Source organism: Emydura macquarii, unplaced genomic scaffold (assembly GCF_026122565.2).
Source record: "Emydura macquarii macquarii isolate MOO-44397 ecotype Brisbane River unplaced genomic scaffold, CSIRO-AGI_Emac_v2 contig_2676, whole genome shotgun sequence".
Classification (NCBI taxonomy): domain Eukaryota; kingdom Metazoa; phylum Chordata; order Testudines; family Chelidae; genus Emydura; species Emydura macquarii.
Window position 1 is genome coordinate 3761049 of NW_027132813.1, and position 26721 is coordinate 3787769.

At 38.2% G+C, this 26721-nt stretch overlaps 1 protein-coding gene across 2 annotated transcripts in view; it reads right to left on the reverse strand.

The window, feature by feature from the left end:
- The window catches only part of KIF6 (kinesin family member 6), a 272771-nt gene that overhangs the window by 100164 nt on the left and 145886 nt on the right, over positions 1–26721 (reverse strand). For both annotated transcript variants that reach the window (XM_067564771.1, XM_067564772.1), the window contains exon 13: positions 25976–26188. In XM_067564771.1, the coding sequence (XP_067420872.1) occupies positions 25976–26188 (213 nt within the window). The remainder of the gene's footprint in view (positions 1–25975; positions 26189–26721) is intronic.

The window sequence follows — 26721 nt, forward strand, 5'->3', positions numbered from 1 at the left end:
AAAGTACTTTGAATCTTCAAAGAAAAGGTCAATTATTTTAGCATCAGGGTGAAAAGACTGAAAATCAAGGCAAGACAACAGGGAACAACAGTGGTAATCAAGGAGAGAATATGACAAACATAACAAAAAGCAATTTCTAACAAGTTAGTGCATCCTTCCACCAATGTCATAACTCAGGGACACTATATTCTAAATATTCAGTAAAAACTCATAACCAATCAAAACAATAATGGGACAAATGTAGTTCTCAACAACACAGTGGTGGTTGTTCAGCAGGCACTTGGCAGCCATAGGTCAAATCCATAAAGGAGTTCTGGCCTCTGTGTGCAGTTCTCATGCAGCAAAGATTCCCACCGAGAGGAAGTTTTGTCCGTGGCAAAAGTTTTGGCACAACAAGGCAAAAGACAGAAGATGAGGCCTTCACCTAACAGCAGACTGACAGCATAGCAGCAGCTGTTTGTGACTTAATATGAAGAGCCTTTGCCAACTGGGAGAGGTGCATACAATGATTGCCTGTGTTTATTCTTGCCTTAATTATTGCTTAGAAGAATCACTGTTTCCAAGACATTTTTTTCTTGTCTACAGTACAACTATTAAAAGCAAGACCGAGTTTATATGTCCTGAAAAAGATTCTAAAGGAAACTATAAATACTTAGACTAAACAATTTGGTAATGTTATATTCTTTCAGTAACAGGCTAAGCGACTTTTCATCAGGTAGCACTGGAATTCACTTTTCTTATTTGTCCATTACCTGTGAACTTTATATAATTTTTACATAAAACAAGACTTTTTCTGCATTAAAAACATTTACTTACTTTTCTAAAACTTCTGGTTTCTGAAACCAAATTTATACAAAAACAGTATTTTTTCAAAATTTTCCTCCTGACACACCAGACTGTTGCCCATTACATTGGGTTATTTCTTTGTTTAATGCCACTTTTGTGTGTGTGTGTGTGTGTTTTAAAAATGGGCTTTCACTTGCAATAATCCTTTAAAATCAACTGATGTAAAACAGCTTTTCAATAACTGCATTTCAGACATCTGATAAAGATTTAGGATTTGACCCTAAGATTAAGGGCACAAGCACATGAAGGCTCTCATGATATTACACGCAGTTAGCCAGGATTGTAGGGAAAGTTTCAGAGGATGTTATTGTAATATCCAGGATATTTGCCTTAATAAAGAGAGAGGGAGAAAAGGAAACAAACAAACAAAAAAACAACAACTGATTCAAAAACAAGTCAGACTGGAAAAAAGCTTCATTTTAAAGGAAGAACAACAAAAAAGGCATTTTATTCTGGGACTATGGAATCCTTTTAATTTAAAATTATTTTAAAAGCCTGATGAAATTCTGATAGTATTATTAGAAGACGTTTAAAGCAAAAAAATATTGTGTGTCCCTTCTGAGTCAAAGTTATTGCTGACACTATTTATTCTCTTTCCATTTTCCTTGGCTCTTAGTGTCTGTATATATGAAAGATTGTTAAACACAAGCCCTAGGCCTGTACAACCTATGTGGTCATACAGATTGATCCCTTGTATCCATAATTTTGGTAATAAATAATTGCTTACTGGCTGCCTTACCAACAAACAGACTCAAACTCCATACATTATCTAACAAATTTTAAGATGGAATCTGGTTAAGACAATAACTGCAATGGTTAAGAATCAACTATTCTTAAACGGGTTGTTTTTTGAAGAATCTACAAACTAGTAAAAAAAAATTATGTTATCCTGATTAAGTCTTAGAAAATAGATTAAGTCTTTTGACAGTTTTGTCAAATTATTTTCATGCACTTTTTTGGCGTGATTCTTCCTCCTCCGCATATGTTCCCTCTATGGTTTTCATTCATACAATACACATTTACAAGAAGCAGATTCCAGAAAATGAAGTTACTTCTTTAGATACCAATACCAAAGCCACTTCCTGTGCCCACTTGGCAGAACTGTATAGGTAAAAAGTCCTTATGACAATTTTCAGTCCAACCAAGATAAGCATTCCACTGAGAAGCACAAAACCTCAATTTATCCTCTTTGCTGTATGCCAGTGTTATACATTTGAATGCTCAAAGTACTGGAATCCTGTAATAATAGATTCAATTTTACATGTCATGAGGTAAAATAGCAGTCAGCAGGTTCCAAACAAGAAATGCACTGACTGCTGCATTTTTGATCTTGTGTTAGATATTACTCCAATTCAATATTTCACTTCTTCCTTTCTTTTTCTTTCAGTAAGGCCAATCATGTGCATGCTCTGAAAAGAGTAACATATAAAAAACCTCTAAAGAGATCTTTTGATCAGAACCTGGCAGATACTAACATAGTCATTATATCAAGCATTAATACTCTACAAGTAGCAGTGGTGGCTAAGAATAGAAAGAAAGCTCTGTGAAAAATACCACCTCTCCACATAAACAGGAAGAACAAACACCTGAAGTGGTATGACAGAAAAGTGTGAAGCACTAGATACCTGTAAAATGGATCAATACACTAGCTGGTAATAAGTGTATTTAAAGTGTTAGATCATTATGATCGATTTGTTTCCAGGTATTTCACAGTGAATCTTTATCACAAGATTTTGCCCCGAACAATTTCTATATTCACAAAAGTATCCTCCTGACTAAAAAACATAAATTGTTCTGTATAGGCTAGCTATAAAGTATCTGGAAGGAAACTTGTTTGCAATTATTCTGGCCACTCTGCTATGGACCTTTGGTGTCCAACCTTTTCATCTTATTGACCAAAAATATTATTTCAAATTTTCAAGGGGCCACAATCAGCAGGGGTGGGACTTTTTCTCCTCCAGTCCCCCTCTCTTTAAGTTCTTAAAAAACTGAATTGGGAACCTAAAACAGCACATCAGGTACCTAAATCATTGGGTAGCTGACACCAAACTTTATGTTCAACAGCTTTTTCAGAGGATCAGCTGGGTTTAGAGAGGGAAGTGGTGCTTCCCTTTTCAACTCCTGTTTTTATTTTATTGCCCTTGTCATTCAGAAACATTCCATTTCTACCTCTTTCCTCAGACCATCCCCTTTGAAACTGTACTCCTTGATCCCAATCCCTGAAGAGAACATGTTTCCTTCCCCAGGAACTCTCAGCCTTGCCTTACTCCAAACGAGTTCTCAGAAACGAGGCCCATCTCTTCCTCTCCTTACCCCAAGTATTTTCAGGGACACACCCTAACTCCCAAACCTCTCCCTCCTTTCCCATCATGCTCCTCTGGAATGTCTCTGATCCCCCCAAATCTCTCCCTTCTGCCCCTGAACCAAACCAATTTTTCCCCTCCCTCAAATTAATTGGTCAATTACTGAGGCCCCCAAGCTCTCTTAAAATCAGTTGTGCGACCCCCTACCGGTTTTTGTGGAACATCTGTTGCTGCTGCTCCTCTTTCTAATGCTGTTTTTCCTGGCAGCCCCAGCTTCTCCTTCACCACCTGTTATGCTTGTTTGCTGTCTTCCTCTTCATGTAAAGACTACATGGCTCCAGCCTTCTGCCCTCTCACTATCTGCTTCTCTCTACTGAAAGCAGTTTAAAGGCTGCATTGCTTTCCCCACATCCCCTACTGAAAAAACATTATTGGGGGATACATTTGCAATTTGTAATCAAATGCAAACTTTTTTTTTCTAGCCTCTAGACCTGGTGATATGAGAAGATCTTAACAGGCAGTAAATCAGGAAGAAACCAAAAGTCTAACACCTTTTTAAAAATTCCTCCTATTTTCCACTGCTCTACGCACTGTCATAAAAATTAAAATACATACTATACGAATTGAAAATCAAACTACACAAAAGACCTCTACCATTCTTAGTTATTAATTAATTCATCAAATACTGTTATAATCAGAACATTGCTAATCATAATTATGTCTTCCACATCCCTTACCTCTCAACCTGAGTCTCTGAATGCCTGGGGAAAAGATGAATTTTGCAATATGTCTGCAAGGTTAACAAATTGGGCTTTAGTGGGACATGGGCAGAAGCAAGTTGCAAGGTTGAGGACCCTTCACAAATAATGCCCTGGATGCACCTCTTCTCATTTGTGATAGGGGCTCCATTTGTAGTGTGGTTTCTCAAATAGGCAGGCCCCAAACTATTTGGGAATTTATAGGCTAAGACCAACACCTTTAACTCCAATCAGAAACCAACAGGCAGCCTTTGAAGACAGTGGAACACTGATGTCACATCTTCAAAGCAAACAGCCCCATTTAATAGACAGGCAGCTGTATCCTACACAAGCTTCACTTTCCAAATGTTTTCAAGATGTAGCCCAGTGCAGAGTGCATTACTGTAATCTAACCTGATGGCAAGAAAGGCATGGAACACTGTAGCAAAGTCCAACATCTGAAAGAAAGAATCACACTCATCTTGCCAAACACAGATGAAAAATATTTTTGGTAACAGCTACAATTTAAGCAACCAGGCACAGCTTAAAATCTAATAAATCCCCAAATTGTGAACTTGTATTACAAACTCTGGGTGCATTTTCTCAGTCAAGGATATTACCATAAGTCCTGCCCAGTTCTCCTAGTTGCTTCTCCCAACATACCAACATTATCTTAGATTTATCTGAGTTGAGTTTCTGCGAATTAGCCCTAACCTAAGACCCAATTTCAAAGGACCACACTGTGAACACGTTAATCAAAATAGTGAGCAGTTACTCATACGAGAAGTTCTATTTAAATCAATCATGTTACTTGTGTAAGTAACTGCTCACCAATGTCAGTAAGGGCTTTAAATCTACATCGGTGGAGAAAAGCAACTTTTCTTTTTTCCTGAGTGGGAACTCAAAATTTTGGCAGATTCAGGCTCTATTTAATTCCAATTTGCCCATAGACACATAGATAGATAACATCTAAAAGTGACCTGCAAAAATTAAAATAAATAATTGAGAAAATGGAAGGGAAGAGAGTAGATGGTTCAGGGAATTGCGAATGGGATACAGATCTTTTTATCTCTAGGACAACTCTCCAAAGAGCAGGGGACACTGCTTTAAGGTCCTTATTCAGCAAAACACTTAAGCATGTACTTCACTTTAAGCATGTGCTTAGGTCCCATTGACTTCAAAGGAACTTAACCATGTTCTTAAGTGCTTTGCTGATTTAGGGCCTAAAATCTGACTGGTAAAGCCCTGCTAGTGGAGGCTGCCAAGGTGATGCAGTGATGCTGGTCAAATGTCTCCACTTTGTGGAATATGCCAGCCAGCACTAGGGTCCCCAACAGAGTGGGAGTTTCAGATTTTTTCTGTTGATGTGTGCCTTTTCCTGGTAGACTTTCTGCTTTGAAGGGCTTTCAACCTGAGTTCCTCTGGCAGAAATAAATCTGGCCATAGATGTGTAGATGCAATATTTTGTTATAAGTATTTATCATTTTAAATCTGCACATGGCCATTGTGACTAGTAATTCAGCAAGATTCCAGAATGGACTGGATATTTAAGCAGATAACAAAAATATCCAGAGTTACTATAATTAACTATTTAAAAAAAATGTTGGAAGTGATATTAAACTTCATGCTTCAGAGCTTAAGCCAATCTCTGTGGAGGCCAGATTTATCCCACATCTGCCTACTGCAGGGTTCTTACCACTTCCTCTGAAGTGTTTGGTACTGCAGCTGGTACAGCAGCTCTTAGATATTCCCAGTGCTATGTTTGTTGCTGCTGTTTGCCAGTGGCATGTGACCCCAGCTTTAAAATGCTCATGTTCAATTATTATTTTGGCATGCTACTAAAATTTTCTTGAGGAATGCAAGTTACGGCAGGAAAATAGTGATTTTTTAACAATTTATATCTCAGCTAAGCATGACTGGAATTTCATGAGACAAAGAAAAGACAATTTTCTAGCTCAAGGGCTTTCTCCATGCCAAATTTCAAAGGCCTGCTGCAAACACTGGAGGAGTTAGAGCTTCAAAAAAAAAGTTTCAAGAATATTTTGTAATAGAAAGTGTTGGACAACCTACATATAGGTTTCATATACGACCTTTCCCTAAAACAGGCTTACAGAATATTTTAAAATAATTAATGTTCAGAGAACATTCATGAATCAGTAATGTGAAACAGTGAATAACATTTAGGAAAGGTCTCCTAACCCCGCTCTTCTGGAAGGAAATACATCAAAACTGAGGGCTGGAAAATACATTTATTTTTATTACTGAGAAAAATAAATGTACAGCCCTTAGTATTCTTCTTTTTCTTTTTAAACAAAGACAGTTGAAAAGATCATTTCTTCATCACATGGTAGAATACTGAAGAATGTTTGCCTTATTCATGAAAGATAAGAGGCAATGTTGACTGTGTTATTTTAAAGTCAGTGATATGAAAATGCAGAATAAAATTTATCACTATAATTTTTAATTTGGGAAATGACTTTCATCTTATATGGTTTAAGTGATTCTTTTAAAATGACAATTTGGAATTCCTGGTAAACTTTTATTAACATGGGGCCAAATCTCTGGCTCCTTGAAACATCTCCATTGCGCTGCTCCACGACACAGAGGGAACACAAAGCTGCCTTGACAAGGCAGCAGAGGATTCCTCTATCTAAAGGAAATGCCTGGAGCACCTTCTGCTTTAGTGATCTCTGGCAGCATAATGGCCCTCTAGGGCTGAGTCTTGCAACGTAAGTCGATGGGAGTTCTGTCTGAGTAAGGACTGCAAGAGTTGGGTCCTCTTATTGTAGGACCAAGTATTGTCCTTACACATTTGCACAGCTCTCAGTGTTGTGAGCCAGATTAATTGAAGAATTTGGCTTTCAGCACCTTTTGAAAGCTATTAATTATATAAGAAAAATGAAAAGGATAGTGTAGGACTGAGCACCATGTTAACTCAAGGGATTTCATCACTTTTCATCATTTGTAATACTTCCCGTACACACCAACCTCAGTAAATCTGCATGCTTTCTCTACTGAGTCCATGTTCTAGTGTAAGTACATCTCTACTGAAATGCTCCATTCACTTAAAAGAATGCTGCTGTGCTCTACTGCAGAACAGTGGTCACAAATGAACACAGCAGCAGACCCACTAAAAAACGGCACTTCATCTATAAAATCATAGGGGGGAAATTGTGATGAATGAACTACTAACTGGAAGAAGTATTCAAGAGTTCAAGGGTCAAAATCTCTGCTGATATAAATGGCCATGGCTCCATTTACACCAACAGAGAATTTGGCCCCAAATATTTGTCTGACACTTATCTAACCTGCTTGGTCTGTAAATGACACCAAAAATCTAATAAAATCAGGTTTTCAGGGAAATTCCCATAATTTATAATTTTGGCATTTATTGATATACATTAAAACTAGTTTCTCACAACTTCTGCTTTTGGACCCGTTCAAAACCAGTAAGTGAAAAGCCATTTCCAAGGGTACAGCCACAAACATAAAGAAATAAGCAAACAGCTTCTGAATCTTCCATTATTTTACAGCATTAGTGCTCGGCTCAGAAAGATCTGAAGAGCGACCTAACAGGAGAGGGGCTTAATAATAATAATAATCGTTCATATTATCTACACACACAGATAGAGGGCACTAAATGGCTCTATGAGAAAGTACTGGTGTCTCTTTGGCAGATACTTATGTAATAGCAATATGGAAAAAGTTTCACAGATGCCTGTGCCAAATCTGACTGTCAATAAATAACAGAATTCAGTCGCTCCTTAAGCAAGCACAAACCTCCAGAATATCAAGAAATGCAGGGCTTCTTTCACTTACAGAGAAGGAAAATGATCTCAAGGGAGTTAGTATACAGAATCCATCAGCTACTTAAGATGGCCAAAGTATGGTTAATAAATCAGGAAGCCAGGAAGATCTGAAACAATACAGAATTTGCAGGGTACACTAGGTTACAATTCAGCAGGCTAATCTGGATAAGAAAAGAGTAAACTAGCACAAAAGAACTGGAAAGTTTTCCCATCTAAACTGACTCAAAAGTAAGGCAGTGAAAGCTGCCAAAACCATCTTTAACAAGCTTCCAAACATACGTTACACATCAGAAGAGACTCCCAGCTGAGAAGTGGAGAGGAAGACACGATGGCCATCTCAGACAAGCCAAAAAGCTTTTGCAAAACTAAACAAATGTGGAATAAAAGCTGCTGATTGCCATTTAAGAAATAAGTATTTTTGCACAACAACATTTTCAATACATGAGATAATTGAGTTTCAACATCTCTGAAAAATTAATGAAGTAGTGTAATGATTTTTTTCCCCCATCAAATCTTTCTAAATTACTAAACTTGCTTTTGAAGTTGCAAATGGAGGTCTAGCTCCAAAAAGCACAATCTGGGCTGCATCTTCTAAAAATAGCCTTATGTCCATATTTATAGAACCTTAGTTAAAACACTAAAAAATTCTTCCAGAGGGCGGCCTCTTAAAATGCTGATTCCAAGAGCACTTATCTTTACAACTTGGATGTAGTACTGGTCTATATGTTAATATTTTTTTCTAATAAAAATATGAATACTTCTGTAGTTTCTTTAGATGGATTTTCCAACCCAGTTTTAACCTTCTTAGGACGTTTACTTTTTCCGATATTCATAAATCACAATCGACTCAATCCAAAGTCCTTATACAGAGAATAAAACTTTCACTGAGGTCAACGGGAGTTGACTAAGTAAGGACTTTGGATTGGGCCCAGAGTGAAAAAGATAGTTATAAATAGCACCCAAAAGAAATAAGGATATATAAAACCACCAGGTTGATCTCAATGGGGAGTTCAGTTTAGAAACTGATAGCAGGATATGCCTCCAGGTAATTATTAGAGCCAACATGCATTTAAAAAAAAAATCTGTATCAGAGATGGTGAAGTTCTAAGAGAAGTTTCCTTTCTCACTGCACTAAGGGAAAAGTCTATACTGCAGTCATAGATGTGACTGCAGCATGTGCAAACATATGAAGACATAACCAAGTTAGATTTCATTTAGTGTGAATACCAAGAGTAGTGAAGACATGGTGGCATGGACTTCACGATGGGTTGTTCAAGCCTGACCAAAGCGCTTTGACCTTATTTGGGTGGCTAGCCCACACTGAAGCCTGTGCAGCTGCAGCTTCACTGCTATAGGTACCTGCACTAGTTACATTACAGCTGGCATGGATTTGTCTACATACGCTGCCATCATACCTCCGATTGCAGCGTAGACATTGCCTGTGTCTCTGCCCATTTTACTTTGATTTTCAGATGGTTACAGATGGGAAACAAAACAAGCAATCATTAAGCTGCTTGGAGATATTGCTAAGATTCATGGATCTCCCTGAAAATGCTTTTTATATTTTTGCTTTATTGCTGTCATGAAACTGCATAATATACTGTCCAATAAACAATTTGCTAGCTATAAAGATATAACTCTATCAAAGGGGACATGTGGCCCATTTCTCTTTTTGCCAATAATACACAATGAACTTTACAAAAATGAACACAAGTGATATTAAAATAAACAAATAAAAGATGAAAAGGGTGCATCAGTGACTTTACAGGACCCAAGCATGTGCTGGACTGAAGCAGTATGAAATTTGCAATTTTCCTTTGGATGATAGCTTCTTGAGCTAAGGTTTTTATTAGCAATTACGTGTCTATTATATGGGGTAAAAGGGTACTAAAATATATTCAGTTCTAAGACTTTGCCTGCAAAGTCTGCATGAATCAGTGACTGACTGTTATGGTTGGGGCTAGTAGCTCTTCAGGTTGCCAGATACCTCCCAGTATAAGAGCATGTTTTAAGTTGATTATAACTTTACTGAACTTTAACTGTTTAGGCTGAAATTTTCCATGCTCAGTGCCGGGCTGATTTTTTCTGAGAAAATACCAGCCAAAATGGTTCAGCCATTTTTGAGAACAGAGCTTGAACAATGGGGTTCATTACAGCTTGGCTGAGCTCTGGACTAACCAGAATATCTATGGTTTAACCTTCAGTTCTCTATGCTAACCTATTGACTTTCTATGCTGCATTCCAGTTAACTAATAAACCCTACTTTTGACAATGCTGTTTGAGCGTCACTGGAAATGCTTGGCATAGGCGGAGTTTGACTTAGAAATTTGGGGGGCAAAGCCGGGACCCTGGAGGCAGCAGCCCCCTCCCACCGGGTTCCCATTCCCAGCTGGGAGGCGGGCTGCAGCTACCCACCTCCCGCCAGGTCCCCTCTCCCAGCCGGGACCCTCACAGAAGCTGCTCACCTCCCGCCTGGTCTTGGGGCACAGCCCGGAGGTAGGCTGCAGCCCACCGCCTCCCGGTCAGTTCCCACTCCCACCTGGGACCCTGGCAGCAGTTGCCCGCCTCCCACCTGGTCCCAGCACAAAGCAGGGATCCTGGTGGCAGCAGCCCCCTCCTGCCTGGTCCTGACACATAGTGGGGAGGTGGGCTGCAACCATCCACCTCCTAGCCAGTCCCCACTCCAATTCTGCCCATGATGCTTGGTGATCTACATTAATCCCTGAAGAATGTACAAGTCTCTGTCAGGAGTTTATCTCAGCTGGATTCACTGAACAGAGCTAATGGTGTAAAGCAGGAGTGCTGAAGACCTAGAGGTCCAGTCTAAGAAGGTGGTGAAACTGTCTTACCCTGGAGGAAGAGTGAAACCTCTAGAGAGTCTGGCACATTGAAGGGGATCCTCTTAGAGACTGTTCCAAAGCTGGGGACATTACACCGATCTTGTGGATCCCGGACACCAAGCACACAGTTTTTAATTTTTGTTATTAATTACAAAAGGTAACAGAGATGACAAAATGATCATTGTATCCTATTTAGTATTGGGAGAAGTTCAAATGGAGTCTGAATTTGATGTAAACCTTCTTCTGGATTTGGAATGGAGAATGTGGCCTGAGATACTTTCACTTTCTTCTTGTAGTAATACTTCACAAAATCTAGTAAAGGTTAATAACTCTGTGTAATGCCCTAACTCACCAATAAGCGTTTTTCATCTGGCCCTATAAAACTGGCAATCTTTACTTGATGATAAGTCTTGAGCATGGTAACTGAAGCATCCAGAAATAATACACACTGGAGAGCCAATGTGCATGCCATGTTCATCTACACAGCCCAGATGTATAAACTACTGAATGGAGCCTCTCAAATCTGTGGAACCCTCTTTTATGGGGGGGTCCTGGAGCAGCTGAGGGCACAGAAACCCATGGTTTTAGTGGAACTATATTGTTAGGGAATCAGATGGGCTGTGGGCCTCAGATATGGTGCAGAGGTATAGGGATCCAGCACATCCTTATGTTCCACGTGGCTCTCAAGGAACATATGTGGTTTGGCTGGTGAGCCCCTTATTTTTCAGTTGGTGGATGCAAACCCACTTTATCTGATTGGAAGAATGTAGACTAAATAGTGCTGGGAACTTGAAAGAATTTTCTTTGCCCCAGGGGACCTTCCTATGCATTCTTCCTCAGGAGAAGAAAAGCTATCCTCCAAATTATTACATTAATGGATTAAATAAGACAAGAGAAACATTAAAATAAAGTCTTAAGAAAAAAAGGAGTACATATAGAGCAAATAACAATAGTTTTACAGATAGGCAGCTAGTGTACTCTGATCACTGCTTATCATTCTGTTAATCATGCTTTTACTTTCTGTTTTCTATTTAGGGCAGGAACCATATTTTTCTTGTGTGTTTGTAACAGCACTAAGCATGATGGGGGCCTTATCCCTGACTTGGGTGTGTGGTAGGTAGGCTGTGTGTGAAACTCTTTTTTAGGACAGCCTTGTTCTAAAAAAACTCTTTCATGAAACAGGAAGTTTGGGAAACTTAGTAAAAAAGTGATCCTAATAAGGTCCTTTGTGTGAGCCAAACAATCTATCCCAAATAGATTCAACCATTTGAAACTATTCCCAAGGTTTAGATCCTCAGTTCAATGTAAAAATGTTTTCACTATTTTCTGGAAATCAGATTGTTTACTTTTGAAGAGGAAAAGCAAATCCAGCAGGGAAAAAAAGCCATCATACAACAATCAAAATGACAGAATTATGGTGCAAACAAGCAGCAGTCTGGGTTCCCTTTCAAAAGGAGGCTACAGTAGAAGTATTGTTATTATATAATAAAATTCAAGTGCAACTCAATATCACTTTCTATAGTGACATGCATGATGAACTCTACTCTTCCAAGGTTTTTTCAGGGCTCCATCGTCTCTAAAACTATCAAACTATACTGATGGTCCCATTTAATGGGAATTGTTCTATGCAGCTCTATATTTAAATCACGACTTCATATACAAGAAGTCTATCAGCAATAAAATATAAATATAACTAAAGCTGAGGAATAGGCTTTAAACTGTGCTAATTTATTGTGTGATTTAAAATAAGACGTTGAAGACTATGTAAATCTCAATTTATGTCTGTAATGCATCTTGCGTTTTATGGATTGTTCATCTCAAACATAAATTAAGTTTGTAGCCAAAAGGTGTGTGTATTTCAGATTTATGAAATATATTACAATGCAATAAATAATGGTAGACATCCAGTACAGCTGTTGAATATGATCAAGTGTTATGTTCGCCCCCCTATGTCTTCATGCTTTTATAGATTTATGATTTAGATTGTGCTGTGTTTAAAGCAGGTATCAAATAGTAAAGTCAATGTCTTCCATGGTAAAATAGTTGGACTGATCTAAAAGTTTTAGTGTGTTCACTCTAAACTGACTCTCTTATGCAATCTGTAAACGTTCCTCAGTGACAGGAGCCAGCCTGCCAAAATATCAGCTGCAGGACATGTTCCAATATAAACAGACAACATTGTGCTGCTGACTTACTGAATTAGAGTTAGAATGATACCCACCATTCCCTCCTAAAAGAGGACTCTTGAGATCCAAGAATAACAGATCTGTCAGCACATAAATTGGTATAATTTTCAACTACAGACGACAACACCATTTAACCCCATTGTCATTAGCCATGTCTAACTAGGACATTACAGTGGTGTATTTCTCAGCTACATCCTCTCTTTGGGTTCTCCAGGATAGCTGTGGACACTATGATTCGGGCTCCTAAGCACTACAGTAATACACATAAAATGATAAATAATAATAATAATTAGAAAACTCTGGAGTAGACTGTAAAATATATAGAATACTATAATATGAAGTACGATAAAATATTCTATATGTTCCATTCCAAGCTCGCTTATATAGGTTTTACATTGGTGTAACTCCATTGATAGTGGATTGTTAATAGAGTTACTCCTGATTTTGGGCCTGATTCAGGAAAAAAATCAAGCATGTACTTAAGCCCATCTCTGTTTAGGAAAGCACTTAAGCAATGACTCAACAGGAGTATATTACTATTACTACCAAGGCCCCCCCAGTTAAGATTGAGGCTCCATTGTACCAGGTGCTATACAAACATAAAAAAGAAACAATCCCATACAATCCCTGTTCAACATGGCATAACAAGTGAGGCACACAGATGTTACTACAAAGAATTACATACCTTGTTTGTGTACCCCCATGCACGTCTTGTCTTTCTTTTCCCTCACCTTCCATAGATTTCACAATATAAAAGAGTTTTTCGGGGGGATTTGAAAGTGGCTTGATGAGTATTATTTATTACTTGTATTACCATAATACCTAGGAGTCCTAGTGATGGACCTCACTTTACCGGGTGCTGTACAAACTGTACAAAAAGACTGTCCCTGTCTCAAAAAGGTCACAATTTAAGTAGGTTTGGTGAAGGTTTTACAAAGTGAGAGTGTATCAAATAAAAAATAAAAAATAGAAGCATAAAGTTATTACACTGTCTACAGCTGCACAGAAAAGGTCTGCCTATGAACAAACATAATAAAGTCATACAGCATATCCACTTTATAAAATAAAGTAGTAAGCTCAATTAATACCCCATATGGAGGCAAGTATCAGTTCTGGCTATGTCTACATTTACAGAGGCATTCAGAGTACAGGAGTACAGGAACTACATGTGTAATTACATGCAGCGGTGAAAGGCTCCAGCAGCAGAGAGGCAGTGGGGAAAGATTCTGGCAGGGAAGGCGGCAGGGAAAGGCTTCGGTAGCAAGGAGCTGCCTTCCCTGCAGCCTCTCCCCTGTTGGAGCCTTTCACTGCAGCAGGGAAAGGGTCTTATAGCCAGGAGGCAGCAAGATGCTACACTGTTAAAAACAGCAGTGTAGACATGGGAGGCACCGCTTGGGCATGTAGTGAGCTATGTAGGTGCATATCCTGGGGGTTTAGGCATGTAGAGCATTCTACTCTACTCACCTAAGCAGTGTCTCACCATCTAAACTTCTATTTATATCTGTGCTAGATGGGCATGCAGTGACTGTACTCTGCACACAACCATAAATGCAGATGGAACCTTAGATCTCGCACAAATGTGAAACTAAACTAAAGATTTTGTCCATATACCTTTTCCCTGATGCTTTCGTTTAATTGTTTTCAGGCTAAGGCAATGGAATAGACAAATCGAAAACATAATACATTCATCTGCACATCAAAATTAGATTAATATTGGCAAATAAATGTAATTTTAATAAAATTTATTCACAAAGCAGCAATGATTAGCGTGAACAAACTTTGTAAAAGCTTGAACAATGTCATTTTGTGTTGCATTAAAACAGGCAGTTGAGACTATGCAAATCTCAGTTAAAAATTAAGCCAACTAAATTGTTAAAATGGTTAAAGTGCATGTGAAATCAACTAAATTGAAATAATCATAAACTGAGTGAGGTATGGAAAAATGTAAATGATGAAGAGTGGCTTTCCTAGCACACTAAAGGCTCTACCTGGGAGTTCTATATTATTGGCTCCAACACATGGTCTTTCTCACACCTTTTTCAAACCCATAAAATTGACAGACAGGGAGACATATGTATATATATAATTCAGAAAGATATTTAAAAAAGGATTAGATAGTTTTATGACTATCAATATTATTTACAGCAGAAGCTTCACAATGCTTTGATGCTTTGTGCTGCAGAGACACACACTCTCTCTACCACCTCCATGATATATCATTGCACAATTGACGAGGCGAAACTATATCATTGCACAATTGACGAGGCGAAACATAGGTCCCTCACCAATCTTCCTCTGAAGCATCAGGCCGTTGCCACTGCTAGAGGCAGGATATCAGACTGAATGAACGAATGATATCAATTGGCATGGCAACTCCTACTTTACGTACCTATATAGATAGACAGAGACACATGAACACACACACACACTTGCAGGATAAGAGTCCAAAATTAATGTACAAAGTTTTCACAGAATTTATGAGGTTGTTCTGAGATTTAAAGAGCAAAGGATAAAGTGTATAGCATAAGGTAACTTTACCAGACTTCTGTTGATAATGTATAGTTATTTTTTTTGTCCACGTATACCAGAGACAACCAAAAGCTTTGTGCTATGAAAGAATACTACTATTTGGTTAATGCCATTATGACACCAAACAAGTTAAGTATTCCTACTATATTAAAAGTGAGGAGTGTGATAAAAAACCCAGTAAAAATAAGATGTAGAGCGAAATCTTCATCTGCAGAGGAGATATGATCAGTGCAGCTGAGGAGTCTGTGGTAGAGAGAGGCAGTGCAAAGGAAGCATTACATCACCTGCGTAGTTCCCTGACTTAATGCAGAGCAGCCTAAGTTATACCCAGATGCCTAAGGCTGCAAGGAGCCATTCTGGCACCAGGTAACTGCCAGAACACAGGGTTGCTCCAGCCATTCCCCTTTCCTTGGTCACACCCTCCATGCTAGGGCTAGAAGAAGTGTGTTGTAGGAGTTGCTATGGAAGCTCTCTCCTAACTAAGGAATTCTAAGCTGACCAAATCCTCTGTCATTTTACTAAATCAAACCCAAGGTCCATCTAGTCCAGTATCCTGCCTCTGACAGTGGCCTGTACCAGATGCTTCAGAAGAAGGTGTCAACCCTCATTGGTACACAGATGTAGGATAATCTACTGCCCACATTAGATCTCATCCTGATCTCTAATAGTTAGACACTGACTTAAACCCTGAAGCAAGAGGCTTAATAATCAGTCTAAAATTGAAAATTAATTATGATAACTGGATATACTTGATAACCATATAAATGTCCAATCCTTTTTTGAATTTTGTTAGGTTCTTGACCTCAACAACTTTTTGTGGCAATGAGTTCCACAGTTTATTTATACGTTGTGTAAAAATATATTTCCTTTTCTTGGTTTTGAATTTCCTATCTTTTGATTTCATTGACTGTCTCTTTGTTCTTGTTTTATGAGACAGGGAGATCAGAAGGTTCCTGATCTACCTTCCCTGGACCATTCATTATTTTATCTACTTTTATAATGTCCTCTCTTATTTGTCTCTTCCTAAAGAATTACAATCTTTTAAATCTGTTGTCATAGGAAAGTTTTTCCATATACCTGATCATTCTCATTGCTCTTCTCTGAACCTTCTCTAATTCTGCAATGTTCTTTTTGAGCTGAGTGAATGGCCTCTTCAATGGGAGATGGGGCCAGCAACATCTGTGTCATAATTAATTAGCTGCTTCACAGCCTAAGAGGGTGGGACTAAGGAGGATCAGTGATAGTTAATGGAAACATGAGCCTTATTAAAAGGGATGAATGAGATCAGTTAGAATGGAGCCATAGGAAGTAGGCAGGCTCCTGTGGAAGGTCCTGAGCCAAAGTTTATAGGAGGCTGGGTACTTCAGAGAAACCAGCCTGGTAGCCCAGTGTTCTATACCAGAACAGAGAAGGCTGCAAGGAGCAGAGCCTTGAAGATGCTGAGCATGGTACCCCAGGAGAACCATTCTTGGAGGCTGAGTGTTCTATTCCAGATCCAGAAACATTCAGACAAGTGGCCCAGAAAGGGGCTGGGACCAAGATCCAGAGGGTGGACTTAAGAGAAGCCCCCAAAGGGCAAGAAGGACCTTTTTGTTATTTGTTATTTGGGATTTTTTAGTTGGATTTTTGCTACTCTGGAAGGCATTAAGTTTTATTTGTGACTTGGCCAGAGGACTAAGCTACATCTCCAGCACAGACTGTTGTGTGGAGAGCCAAGGAGACCTACCTTGGGGAAGGAAACTGAGGCAAGGAATACCAACCGTGCCACACACTATTTCCCAGGGCTATTTGAACTCAAAGTAGTGGTAACTTTTTAAAAAGATGGTGTTAGGAATAAATCAATGGGAACACAGCTCTTCTGTATGATAAATGATTGACACAAACCAGAGTGCTTTCACCTAAAACTACTTTTATTAGGTCTCAGTAGGTTCAGAACACGCCAAACCCAGCTACCCAAAGTCTGATATGGTTTTGAGTGATCACCAGCCAGACTTCCGGGGGCACTCCTTCCATCCAGCTGATGGGGAGTTTAGGTGCCAGCTCCTTGCCCGAAAAAAGCTCCTTCGGATTGCTCCGAGGTGTTTATTTTTACTTAACTATAAAAAATTAACTTTTACAAAATACATAACTCATAACAACCCTACTGGGTCACCAATTCTCCTAACCTCAACACATTGCTCATTATCTCTTATCAACAAAACATTTCTAATATTTCTAGTCATAACAACAATAAAACTTATATGTCAGGGGCACTTAAAACCAAGGTCGCTATCCAATTTGTGATTCACACAAACAAATGCAGCTGTTTGACCTTGCCTATGAAAACCCTAACAATTATTCCTAGCCATGTGGTATTTAGTTTTCCGCTAATAGTGGCTGGATATAGAGAATGGCTGCAGTTTAGTTAATCAAGTTCTGGGATAACAACATGATCAGTATGTGGTGCTACAGGGTGGCATGCCCCATGACAGTGACCAGTACTGTACACAGCATTCCTGATGAGGCTACACCATTGATTTATATAAAGATGTTATAATATGTTTTATATTATTCACCATCTCATTCCAAATGCATCTTAATATCTTGTTAGCTTTATTTGACTGCAATTGTGCATTGAGTAGAGGTCTGTATTGTGCTGTCTATAGTGATGCCCAGATCCCTTTCTTGACATGATGCAGTAATTTAGAATCCTATAAGGTGTATGAATAATTAATATTTTCCCCTCTGATGTGCATTACTCTGCATTCATCAACACTGAATTTCATTTGCCATTGTGTTATCCATTCACCTAGTTGTTTAGCTGTCTTTGAAGTTCTTCACAATCCTTGCTAGTCTTAACTCACCTTAACAACTTTGTGTCATCTGCACATTTTGCTGTCTTACTTCTCACTGACTGTCCTTTCCAGATCATTAATACATATATATTAAACAACAAGGGACCCAGTACAGAACCTTAAGGCACCTTGCTATTAACCTTTTGCCACAATGAAAATTAATCATTTAATTCTTCTCTTTGTTTCCTATCTCCTAGCCAGTGTTTGATCCATGATAATACTTTGACTCTCACTCCATGACTTCTTAGTTTTTTTAGTAGCCTCTTGTGTAGGACCTTGTCAAAGGCCTATTTGGAAGTCTAAATATCTATATCAACCATAGACTCATAGACTTTAAGGTCAGAAGAGACCAATATGATCATCTAGTCTGTTCTCCTGCACAATGCAGGCCACAGAACCTCACCCACACACTCCTGTAATAGACCCCAACCTATGACTGAGTTATTGAAGTCCTCAGATCATGGTTTAAAGACTCCAAGGTACAGAGAATCCACCAGCAAGTGACCTATGCCCCATGCTACAGAGGAAGGAGAAAAACCCCCAGAGCCTTGCCAGTCTGCCCTGGGGAAAAAATCCTTCCCGACCCCAAATGTGGTGATCAGTTAAACCCTGAGCATGTGGGCAAGACTCACCAGCCAGACACCCAAGAAAGAATTCTCTGTAATAACTCAGAACCCACCTTAGTAATAACTCAGAACCCATCTCGTAAGGCAGCTTTTCCATTCTGCGGATCATCCTAGTAGACCTTCTCTGCACCTGTTCCAGTTTGAATTCATTTTTCTTAAACATGAGGGACCAGTTCTCCTTTAACCATTACTTTATTGACATATTCAAATAACTAGAAGAAATTAGTGAAACAGTACTTACCTCTGCAGAAACTGTGGTGATTATACCCTCTCATATTCACGATCTTTTAGGTGTTTGTTATCCTGTTTTTAATCATAGTTCCAACAAATTTACCAGGTACAGATGTAAGGTTTAGTGGTCTTTAATTCCCTGGATCACCCTTAGAACTATTTTAAATGTATGTAGAACATTTACAACCCTCCAATCTTCTGGAACAGTGGTTGTGTTTAATGAAAGATTGCATGTTTTTCTTAGCAACTCAGATGCTTAAGATCCTAGAGAACTGTTGCATATCATGTGGCCTGGTGACTTCATGCTTTTTAAACTATCAGTTTGCTCCAGAATCTCTTCTTCTGAAGCCTCAAAGTTTGATGAGCACCTCATCTTTATGCCAGACAAGAGCAAGTCCAGGATAAGAATTTCCCCAACACTCTCAGCGGTGAAGACTGATGCAAATAAATCATTTAGCTTCTCAGCAATGTTCATAGTTTCCTTAATTTCTCCCTTTAACTCACTGATTCTTTGACAGGCTTCCTGCTTCTCATATACTCAGAGAATCTCTTGTTGTTTGATTTTACACTTTTAGTTATTTGTTCTTCAAAATCTATTCTGGCCCATCTAATTTCGCCCAGAATTATTGTCAGCTGTAATTTATGCTCCTGTCTAACATAAAATCTAGCCCACAAAGTATAAATAGGTGCATGATTCTGCAAGGTATTGAATGCCCTCAATTTAAATTAGAAAATAGGAGTAAAGGATGCTCAGCATTTTGCAGGATTGGGCATATACCGCTGTTATAGACACAGACCAACAAAACTGATTGCCAGTTCAAGTATCAAGTAATTTTAAGTGATAATCACCAGTCTTACAAAATGTTTTAGAATCTATTCATCAGATTGATGCATTCTGAATTGTCAGTAGATATCTGACGCCCCAGTCTTTTTGTTCTGAACTGCAGATTATCCCTCTTTTCAGTTAAAAAAACTCCAAAACCCCCCATCTCCCCCCAAAAATTCAGACGATCAAATCACATACATTTTAAACAGTTACTTTGAGACAAGATTTTTCCCTCATAGCAAAAATGTATCCTTTTTACCAAACACATTGCCATGAATTTATTCTTAAATCTCTCAGTATTGAAATATCTACATAAAACATGCAATTATTATACAACAAAACAACTGTTTGCAAATACCCTAACTCCACTAAAAGAATTGAAAATATCTTGTAAGCGAGTTCTGAGATTGTAACAGTGTATGGGGAGTAAATAATCTGCTTTGTCACCAGGCATAATTTAACCATTTTAGACTGATTACAATGCCTAACTATCAATTTTCCCAAATTAACATGAAAACTCCCTGGTCATCCCCAAATAATCTAATCCTCAGAGTCCTGCCAAAATAATCTCTGCTGACTGAGGCCCTGATCCTGCAAAGATTTAGGCATATATTAAATAAATCCTATGAGATTACTCTACACAGGTGAAAATTAAGCAAGCACATAAAATATTGTAGGAGCAGGGCCTAACCATGATTTGTTAGTCTAAAAAATTAAGTATGAGGCAGAATTCCTTTTCTGAAAAATACTGACATTCTTTCACCCCTCTTTTCTGAAATCTAATGATTTTAGGGATAGTTTCATGGGGTTTTTTAGATCAATTTACCATTTTTGAATTTAGTAATACTAATTTTATAGCAGTGTTTAAAATTACATTTATTTATTTTGTGTATTTAAGGTTATGTCTATATTGCAACCAAGGGTGTGAATGGCAGCTGGTGATGACCTACCCAATCTAACTGTACTCTAGCTAGTTCACTAAAAATGGAAGTGAGAGCAACTGTGGTGCAGGCTTTAGCACGGGGTGCACAAGCAAGTACCTATGTGGTGGGAGTGAGGGGGTGTCAGGCTTGGTCAGTCCATGCTGAAGCCTGTGTCACAGCATCCCCACTGCTATTTTTAGTGACCTAACAAAAGTATAACTAGTGCAGGTCGGGTATATCTACATGAGCTGTCATTTGCACCCCCAGTTGCAATATAGACAGACCTTAAGAGTGTGTATGTGGCAAGTCAAAGAAAAGAGTTTGCATTTTACTTCTGATGGTAGTGAGGTTAGTGGTAATTAACTCTTGCAGGAGTGAATTCCATAGCGTAGTCCCACCCCTATTCTTTTTTGCTCACAGGCCTCCCCTATCATTTGACACTTTCATGATTCCACTGGATTATAGCTGTCATAGGAAGACATGCTTATAGGGAGAGAGGCAATCTCCCTGACGGCTAGGACCAACCCCACACAGGGCTCTGACTGCCAGGACAGAGATCTTAAATTAGACTACTTATTTGGTGGCGAGCAGAGTACTAAGGTGGTATGCTCATGGCCACCTGTTTTGCTAAGCAGGTCAGCACTATGTTTTGTACCCATTGGAGCTCTTTCAGGGTCAATTGCTTCATTCCTAGATATAATGAGTTGGAATAATCTAGCCTGGAGGGTAAAAATGAGGCCGGATCACTATGTCCAGGTCTGAGTCCAATAGGAAAGGGAGCCATTTCCTAGCCACTAGCAGATGGAATTGGGTGTTTTTTGCTGCCATGGAATGCACAAACATCTCTTTGCATTGTCACACTTGAATAATAAAATAATATACTACTACTGCTAATTTGAACTTTTATAGATCTTTGCAGCCAAGGATCTCAAAACACTTCATAAACATTAATTAATCCTAATAGCTTCCCTCTGAAGGAGGTGGGCTGAATTATATATGTGGGTACATTCTTTCTGTTCATGTGACATCCACCAGCCATTCTATAATTTGTAGTTTTATTGTTCTCATATTCTCTGGCAGGGATCACTTGTCCTGGTGCCGGCTTTCTCTGTGCTGACTCTGACCCTAGGGAACCTTTTCTTATTGACAGCCCTCTCTGGAAACTACCACTGCCTGTTTTTAGATACTTGTTTTCTTTTCCCCAAGCTTTGGATCAGCATCTGTTATCCATTTGTTTTTTATTTTCTTCCTAAATCTCAAATTGTATCTTAAATAATTTTAAAGAACAAAAAAGCTCTAACAAAACTCTCTAGGCAGTCTAGTACAATGTTATTTAATTTTAGCATTAGAAGGCTTATCTTATAACAGAACTATATATATGACAGGATGGTTTTATGTATGCTGTATATGACTACACAGACAGATTCTGGTCAGCACCCACTTATGAAACGTTGGGGCACATTTTCAAAGTGGTATAGGGGGAATTTTGCTAAACCACTTCTCTCGACATAAGTGGGAATCAAACAGTAAAATCCTCATGGGCTGATCTGAAAAACACATCACGCACAGTCTATTCGCCTCAGTTCCCTAATATAAATATACTACAGAGTCAAATACTGAGACTCGTTAGAAAGGGAACCTTCAAAACCCACACAAAAGAAAGTAAAAGCAAAATAATACGATGTATACTGTTAAGAAAACAATATTGGCATTCTTAGTAGAGAGGTCAAGGAATGAAACAGCATGGATACTCAGCAATACTCTTGCTTTATGTGGATCCTACAGGTCAGGGTTGAGGCATATTGGCAAGGCAGTATGGACAGTATACAAACCATGCTGCCCCTGTTAATTCCTGAGAGCTGTCAATCTGGCACATTTCTGAAGCACAATATTTACACACAAACTTCTCAAAAGAAAAACATTATATGATATTATTATTATAACTGTTGTACATAGCAGGAGAGTAGAAGTCCAAATGCTGCCAACATTACTATCTGGGCAGGACACGTGAGAGAAAGTCTGACCACTTTAGGGAGAATGCAAACTAAATATAGAGCACATCATTCAGAACAATTTCTCTCTCCCCAGTCCCCACAGCAAGAGGGTCAAGATTTTCAGAAATGGGTGACTAAATTTAGGCTTCTAAATTCATATTTAAGCATTGGGGCTTTCTAAGACTTCATGGTTGACACTGTGATATGAACTCTAACTCATGGAACTTCACAGTAGCATTGGAGATTGAACTAGATCTGCCATCTTCAAAAGCCCATGTTTGATACCTTCAAAGACAAGTAGGGGGGCTAGCCACATAACTCCCAATAATTTCAATGAGAATTGTGTGGCTAAATCCCCCAGTTGGCTTTGAAAATCTTGACATAGGACCCTAGCACTTCAGCTAAAAGAGAATCTCTTTTGGCTGATATTAGGATAGAACTGTGACAGGATATATCTGGTTTTTGAGGCTACCTACATTGTGTATTTAAATATACTTAATATTTATGTCATATTAATAAATTCTCATTTTCTGATCACAGCATGATTCAACTTTTTAGATCATGTCTTAAATATATTATTGAAATCAGCTATTCAATACATTATAATACAACACTTTCTCTTCTGAGACATACATTTTTCTATGCCAAATAATTATTTTTGTTGCTAGTATAAACTTTAAAGTTTAAAATGGAAGTGCTGATAGAACCATAACAGCAGTATAAAAACTGTAACAGCAGGATACAATATGACCATTGTTTCTTAACACATGATGGAATCCAGATACACTATATTCACATGACACTTGCAGTTTTCAACAATTTGAGATAGCAGATTAAGTATTTTGCTTATATCAGAGCCTAAATACCAGTAAAGGAATCCCCTGGACCTAACTTCATTCCTATAATTTTTTATCAATCTCCCGCCACAAGTTGTCCTTAATTCATATGTGCACACACATTTCTTCATACCACTATAAAATGATTGCAGCATTAATCCCTCAGTTCATTTAAAAAGTTAAGCAATGTTAGAGGACTAATTAATTACCATTTACATGACAAGCATCACAATAGCGTGGGTATTTTTATTAAAGCTTCCAACTCTGATGCAGTTTCAGATCATGATGAACCTTTAAAAATTCCTTTGACATCACTTCAGAGGATGGTTTGGTTTTGTTAGAATCTCAAACAGTTAAAGGATGCAGTGAGTCATCTAGGGACTTCTGGAAAGCTGAATAGTTCCAGGTGACTATTTGGAACGCACACTCAAGAAACATAAAAACACTAAGACCATTGCTATGTTAAGGAGAACAATATGGCCTCTTTCAGCATTGGAATTGAACATGCAGGCTTTCTCATTATTACAATAAAACAAAAACAGACGTTTACCCAAAAAACAAAACAAAAAAATCCCCAATCTTTCTCTGGCTTGGTTGAATGTTTTAAAGAGCCTGAGCACTATGCAAATTCTCTGGTGAGCCATGAATTCCCTTTCATTTTGCTTTTTCAACAGAAATAGGTTGAAAGAAGATACGTTAACCAGAAAAAGAGCATTTTAAAGTTCCAAGTAATATGGTGACAAGTTTCTAGGTGAAAGAAGGATAAAATACTCATCATCCTAGGCAAATAATGGGGATATTTTCTCTCCTTTAGGTAATTTATAGCAGCATATAATGCTGGGATAAAATAGTAACATTTCTAAACTCACACTGACCATTTTGTTGCATGTAATATTATTTATATTATTTTGCTGGTTATCAAGTGGTGTTATAAACGTAATGGAATATTGAAATTTAAATGTTTGCTTTTCCAGTTGTTGCTGCAACACTCTAAACTGCTATAAAAATAGCAATATTGTAAATTTATTAAAAAATGCTTTACAACCAGATTGCTGATTGTCTTTAGTTTGAGGAAGAGTGGAAAGAAAGAAGCAGGCTCAGAGCCACTTGTGGGAGGAGAAAATGGTGTTTAGATGGTGTAATTTATATTCTTGTACCAAACTCTCTATGCCAAACCACTACTCTGTGCTCAGGCAGATGCCTGCTTAAGACTCATTCTTCCATGACGCTCACAAGAAGTAAGTCAACAATTGTATTTATTTTTATTAATTAAAAAAATCCCAAGACATTATTCCATCCTGACAGGCGTATGCCCTAACTAACTGTCATCTTTTTATCCCCAGTAAAACAACAATAATTTAAAAAAAAGTGATTGCATGTGGTATGCTTATACCTTAAACACCTTAACATGGGAGCTTACAAAGACTCTTTAGAAAAACTTCCTCACCAGAAGAAAGTATGGCAATCATTGAATTAGCTTCACTAGAAAAGGCTTGAAATCTATGTAAGTGCAGATGTACCTAAACTGCCCTTCTCCTGAAAATGACATTATCTATCACATGATTAAGTTGTATTTAATGTACAGGCTATATTAACCAAATACAATATTTGTGTATTCAGCCGCTCCTAATCTCCTTTGGCAAGATCTGCATTCTTAAACACTCCTCCTTCCCCATGGTGATTTAAACATTTTTTCTTGGAAAGCTCCAACATATGAAAATATAAGCATTCTGTTTTTGTTCTTACAAACCAATGTCACAGTTCAACAAGGTGGTTAAGACTTCAATGGAACTACTCACATGCTTCAAGTTAGTTCTCTGTGGAAGTAACTTGCAAAACAGAGGCCCAAGTTTGGTTGCATTAACACAGTAATGATAAAAATCATTACAATGCTTCATTACAAATGTCAAATAAATCCTAGTGTGTTCTATATAATCTGGAACACTCAGGTGATTTACTTTTAAAGGTTAAACACTGAATCTTAGGTAGTGCTATAGCTGGAGGCAGAACTAATCAACCTTCTTTTCACTTGAAGAGAGGATTACTTTCCTATTTTGAAGGAGAAAATGAGAGAGAATTTGAAACCTACTTTCTGTGTAAACCTCATCAGGTCTGAATGAACCTTTTTCCAATATTAACTGTTTATCCTGTTTTTGTTAAGTCAGTAGTTTGGGCTTCCATGGGAAGGATGTCATCCCCTGGATTATATTACAAATGAAGTCCTCAACAGTCACTTACGTTTCCAACATTTGAGTCCTGTCAGCATACTAAATTACCTGGGCATTGAGGTGGCCTTAAATCAAAGTAATTATATTTATGAAGTGGAAGACAAAAGCAAATGAGCACAAGAATGCTGATGCTGAAAGTAAAACTCTCCTGTCCTAATCTAAGAATGATACCTTTAAAATCATAATGTGAGAACTGGATACTTGCACATATAATTCGTTTCACTAACCTGTTTGCCTGGGAAGAAAAGCAGATCTATATACTGAGGAGCTGAAATCTTGTGTATCTTTCACATTAATACAGGCTGATGGCCTCCGACCTTCTTCCAAGCTTATAGACAGGGAGCTCTCTGAGACTGCAAGACCACTGGACCCAGCACTGAGCTGAAAGAGAGCATCCTGTGCTTTCTTTTTTTCTTTCTTTAACATACTTACTAGAATATCTGCAGGACATTTTAAGGAAATTAGTTGGGATGCCCTTTCCATAAATAATATTCCACTCTTTCTGTAGGCCACTTGCTCACACAAGAAGTCTAGTTGAACGGAAGGGAACTAGTCACATATGCAAGGCCTATTCATGTGAATATGGATTGCAGGGTTAGGTCCATACATTACATCTACTTATTCACATTAATCTTTCCAAATAGCCAATTCAATTTGTGCTGAGCACTAGTAAAATGACAATGCTCAGTAGCATAAATGGGTAAGGCCAACCAATGTTTGGATAAAAGTGATAAATCTTGGAAGGTTCTGTACAAAAATAGAAATGTTAAATTTTAGTTACTCTTTCCAAATGGGTGACATTCCCTTTATTAAGTTTTGTAACATTGCAACATCAATTAGACCCTGAAAAATTTCCAGGTCAGATTTAAACTGTATAAGCCAGAAATCTTAAACTTTATAGGAAGACTGGCTAGCACACTACAATAGAAAGAATTACAACTCCCCTCCCCCGCCTCCCCCCCCCACACAAAAT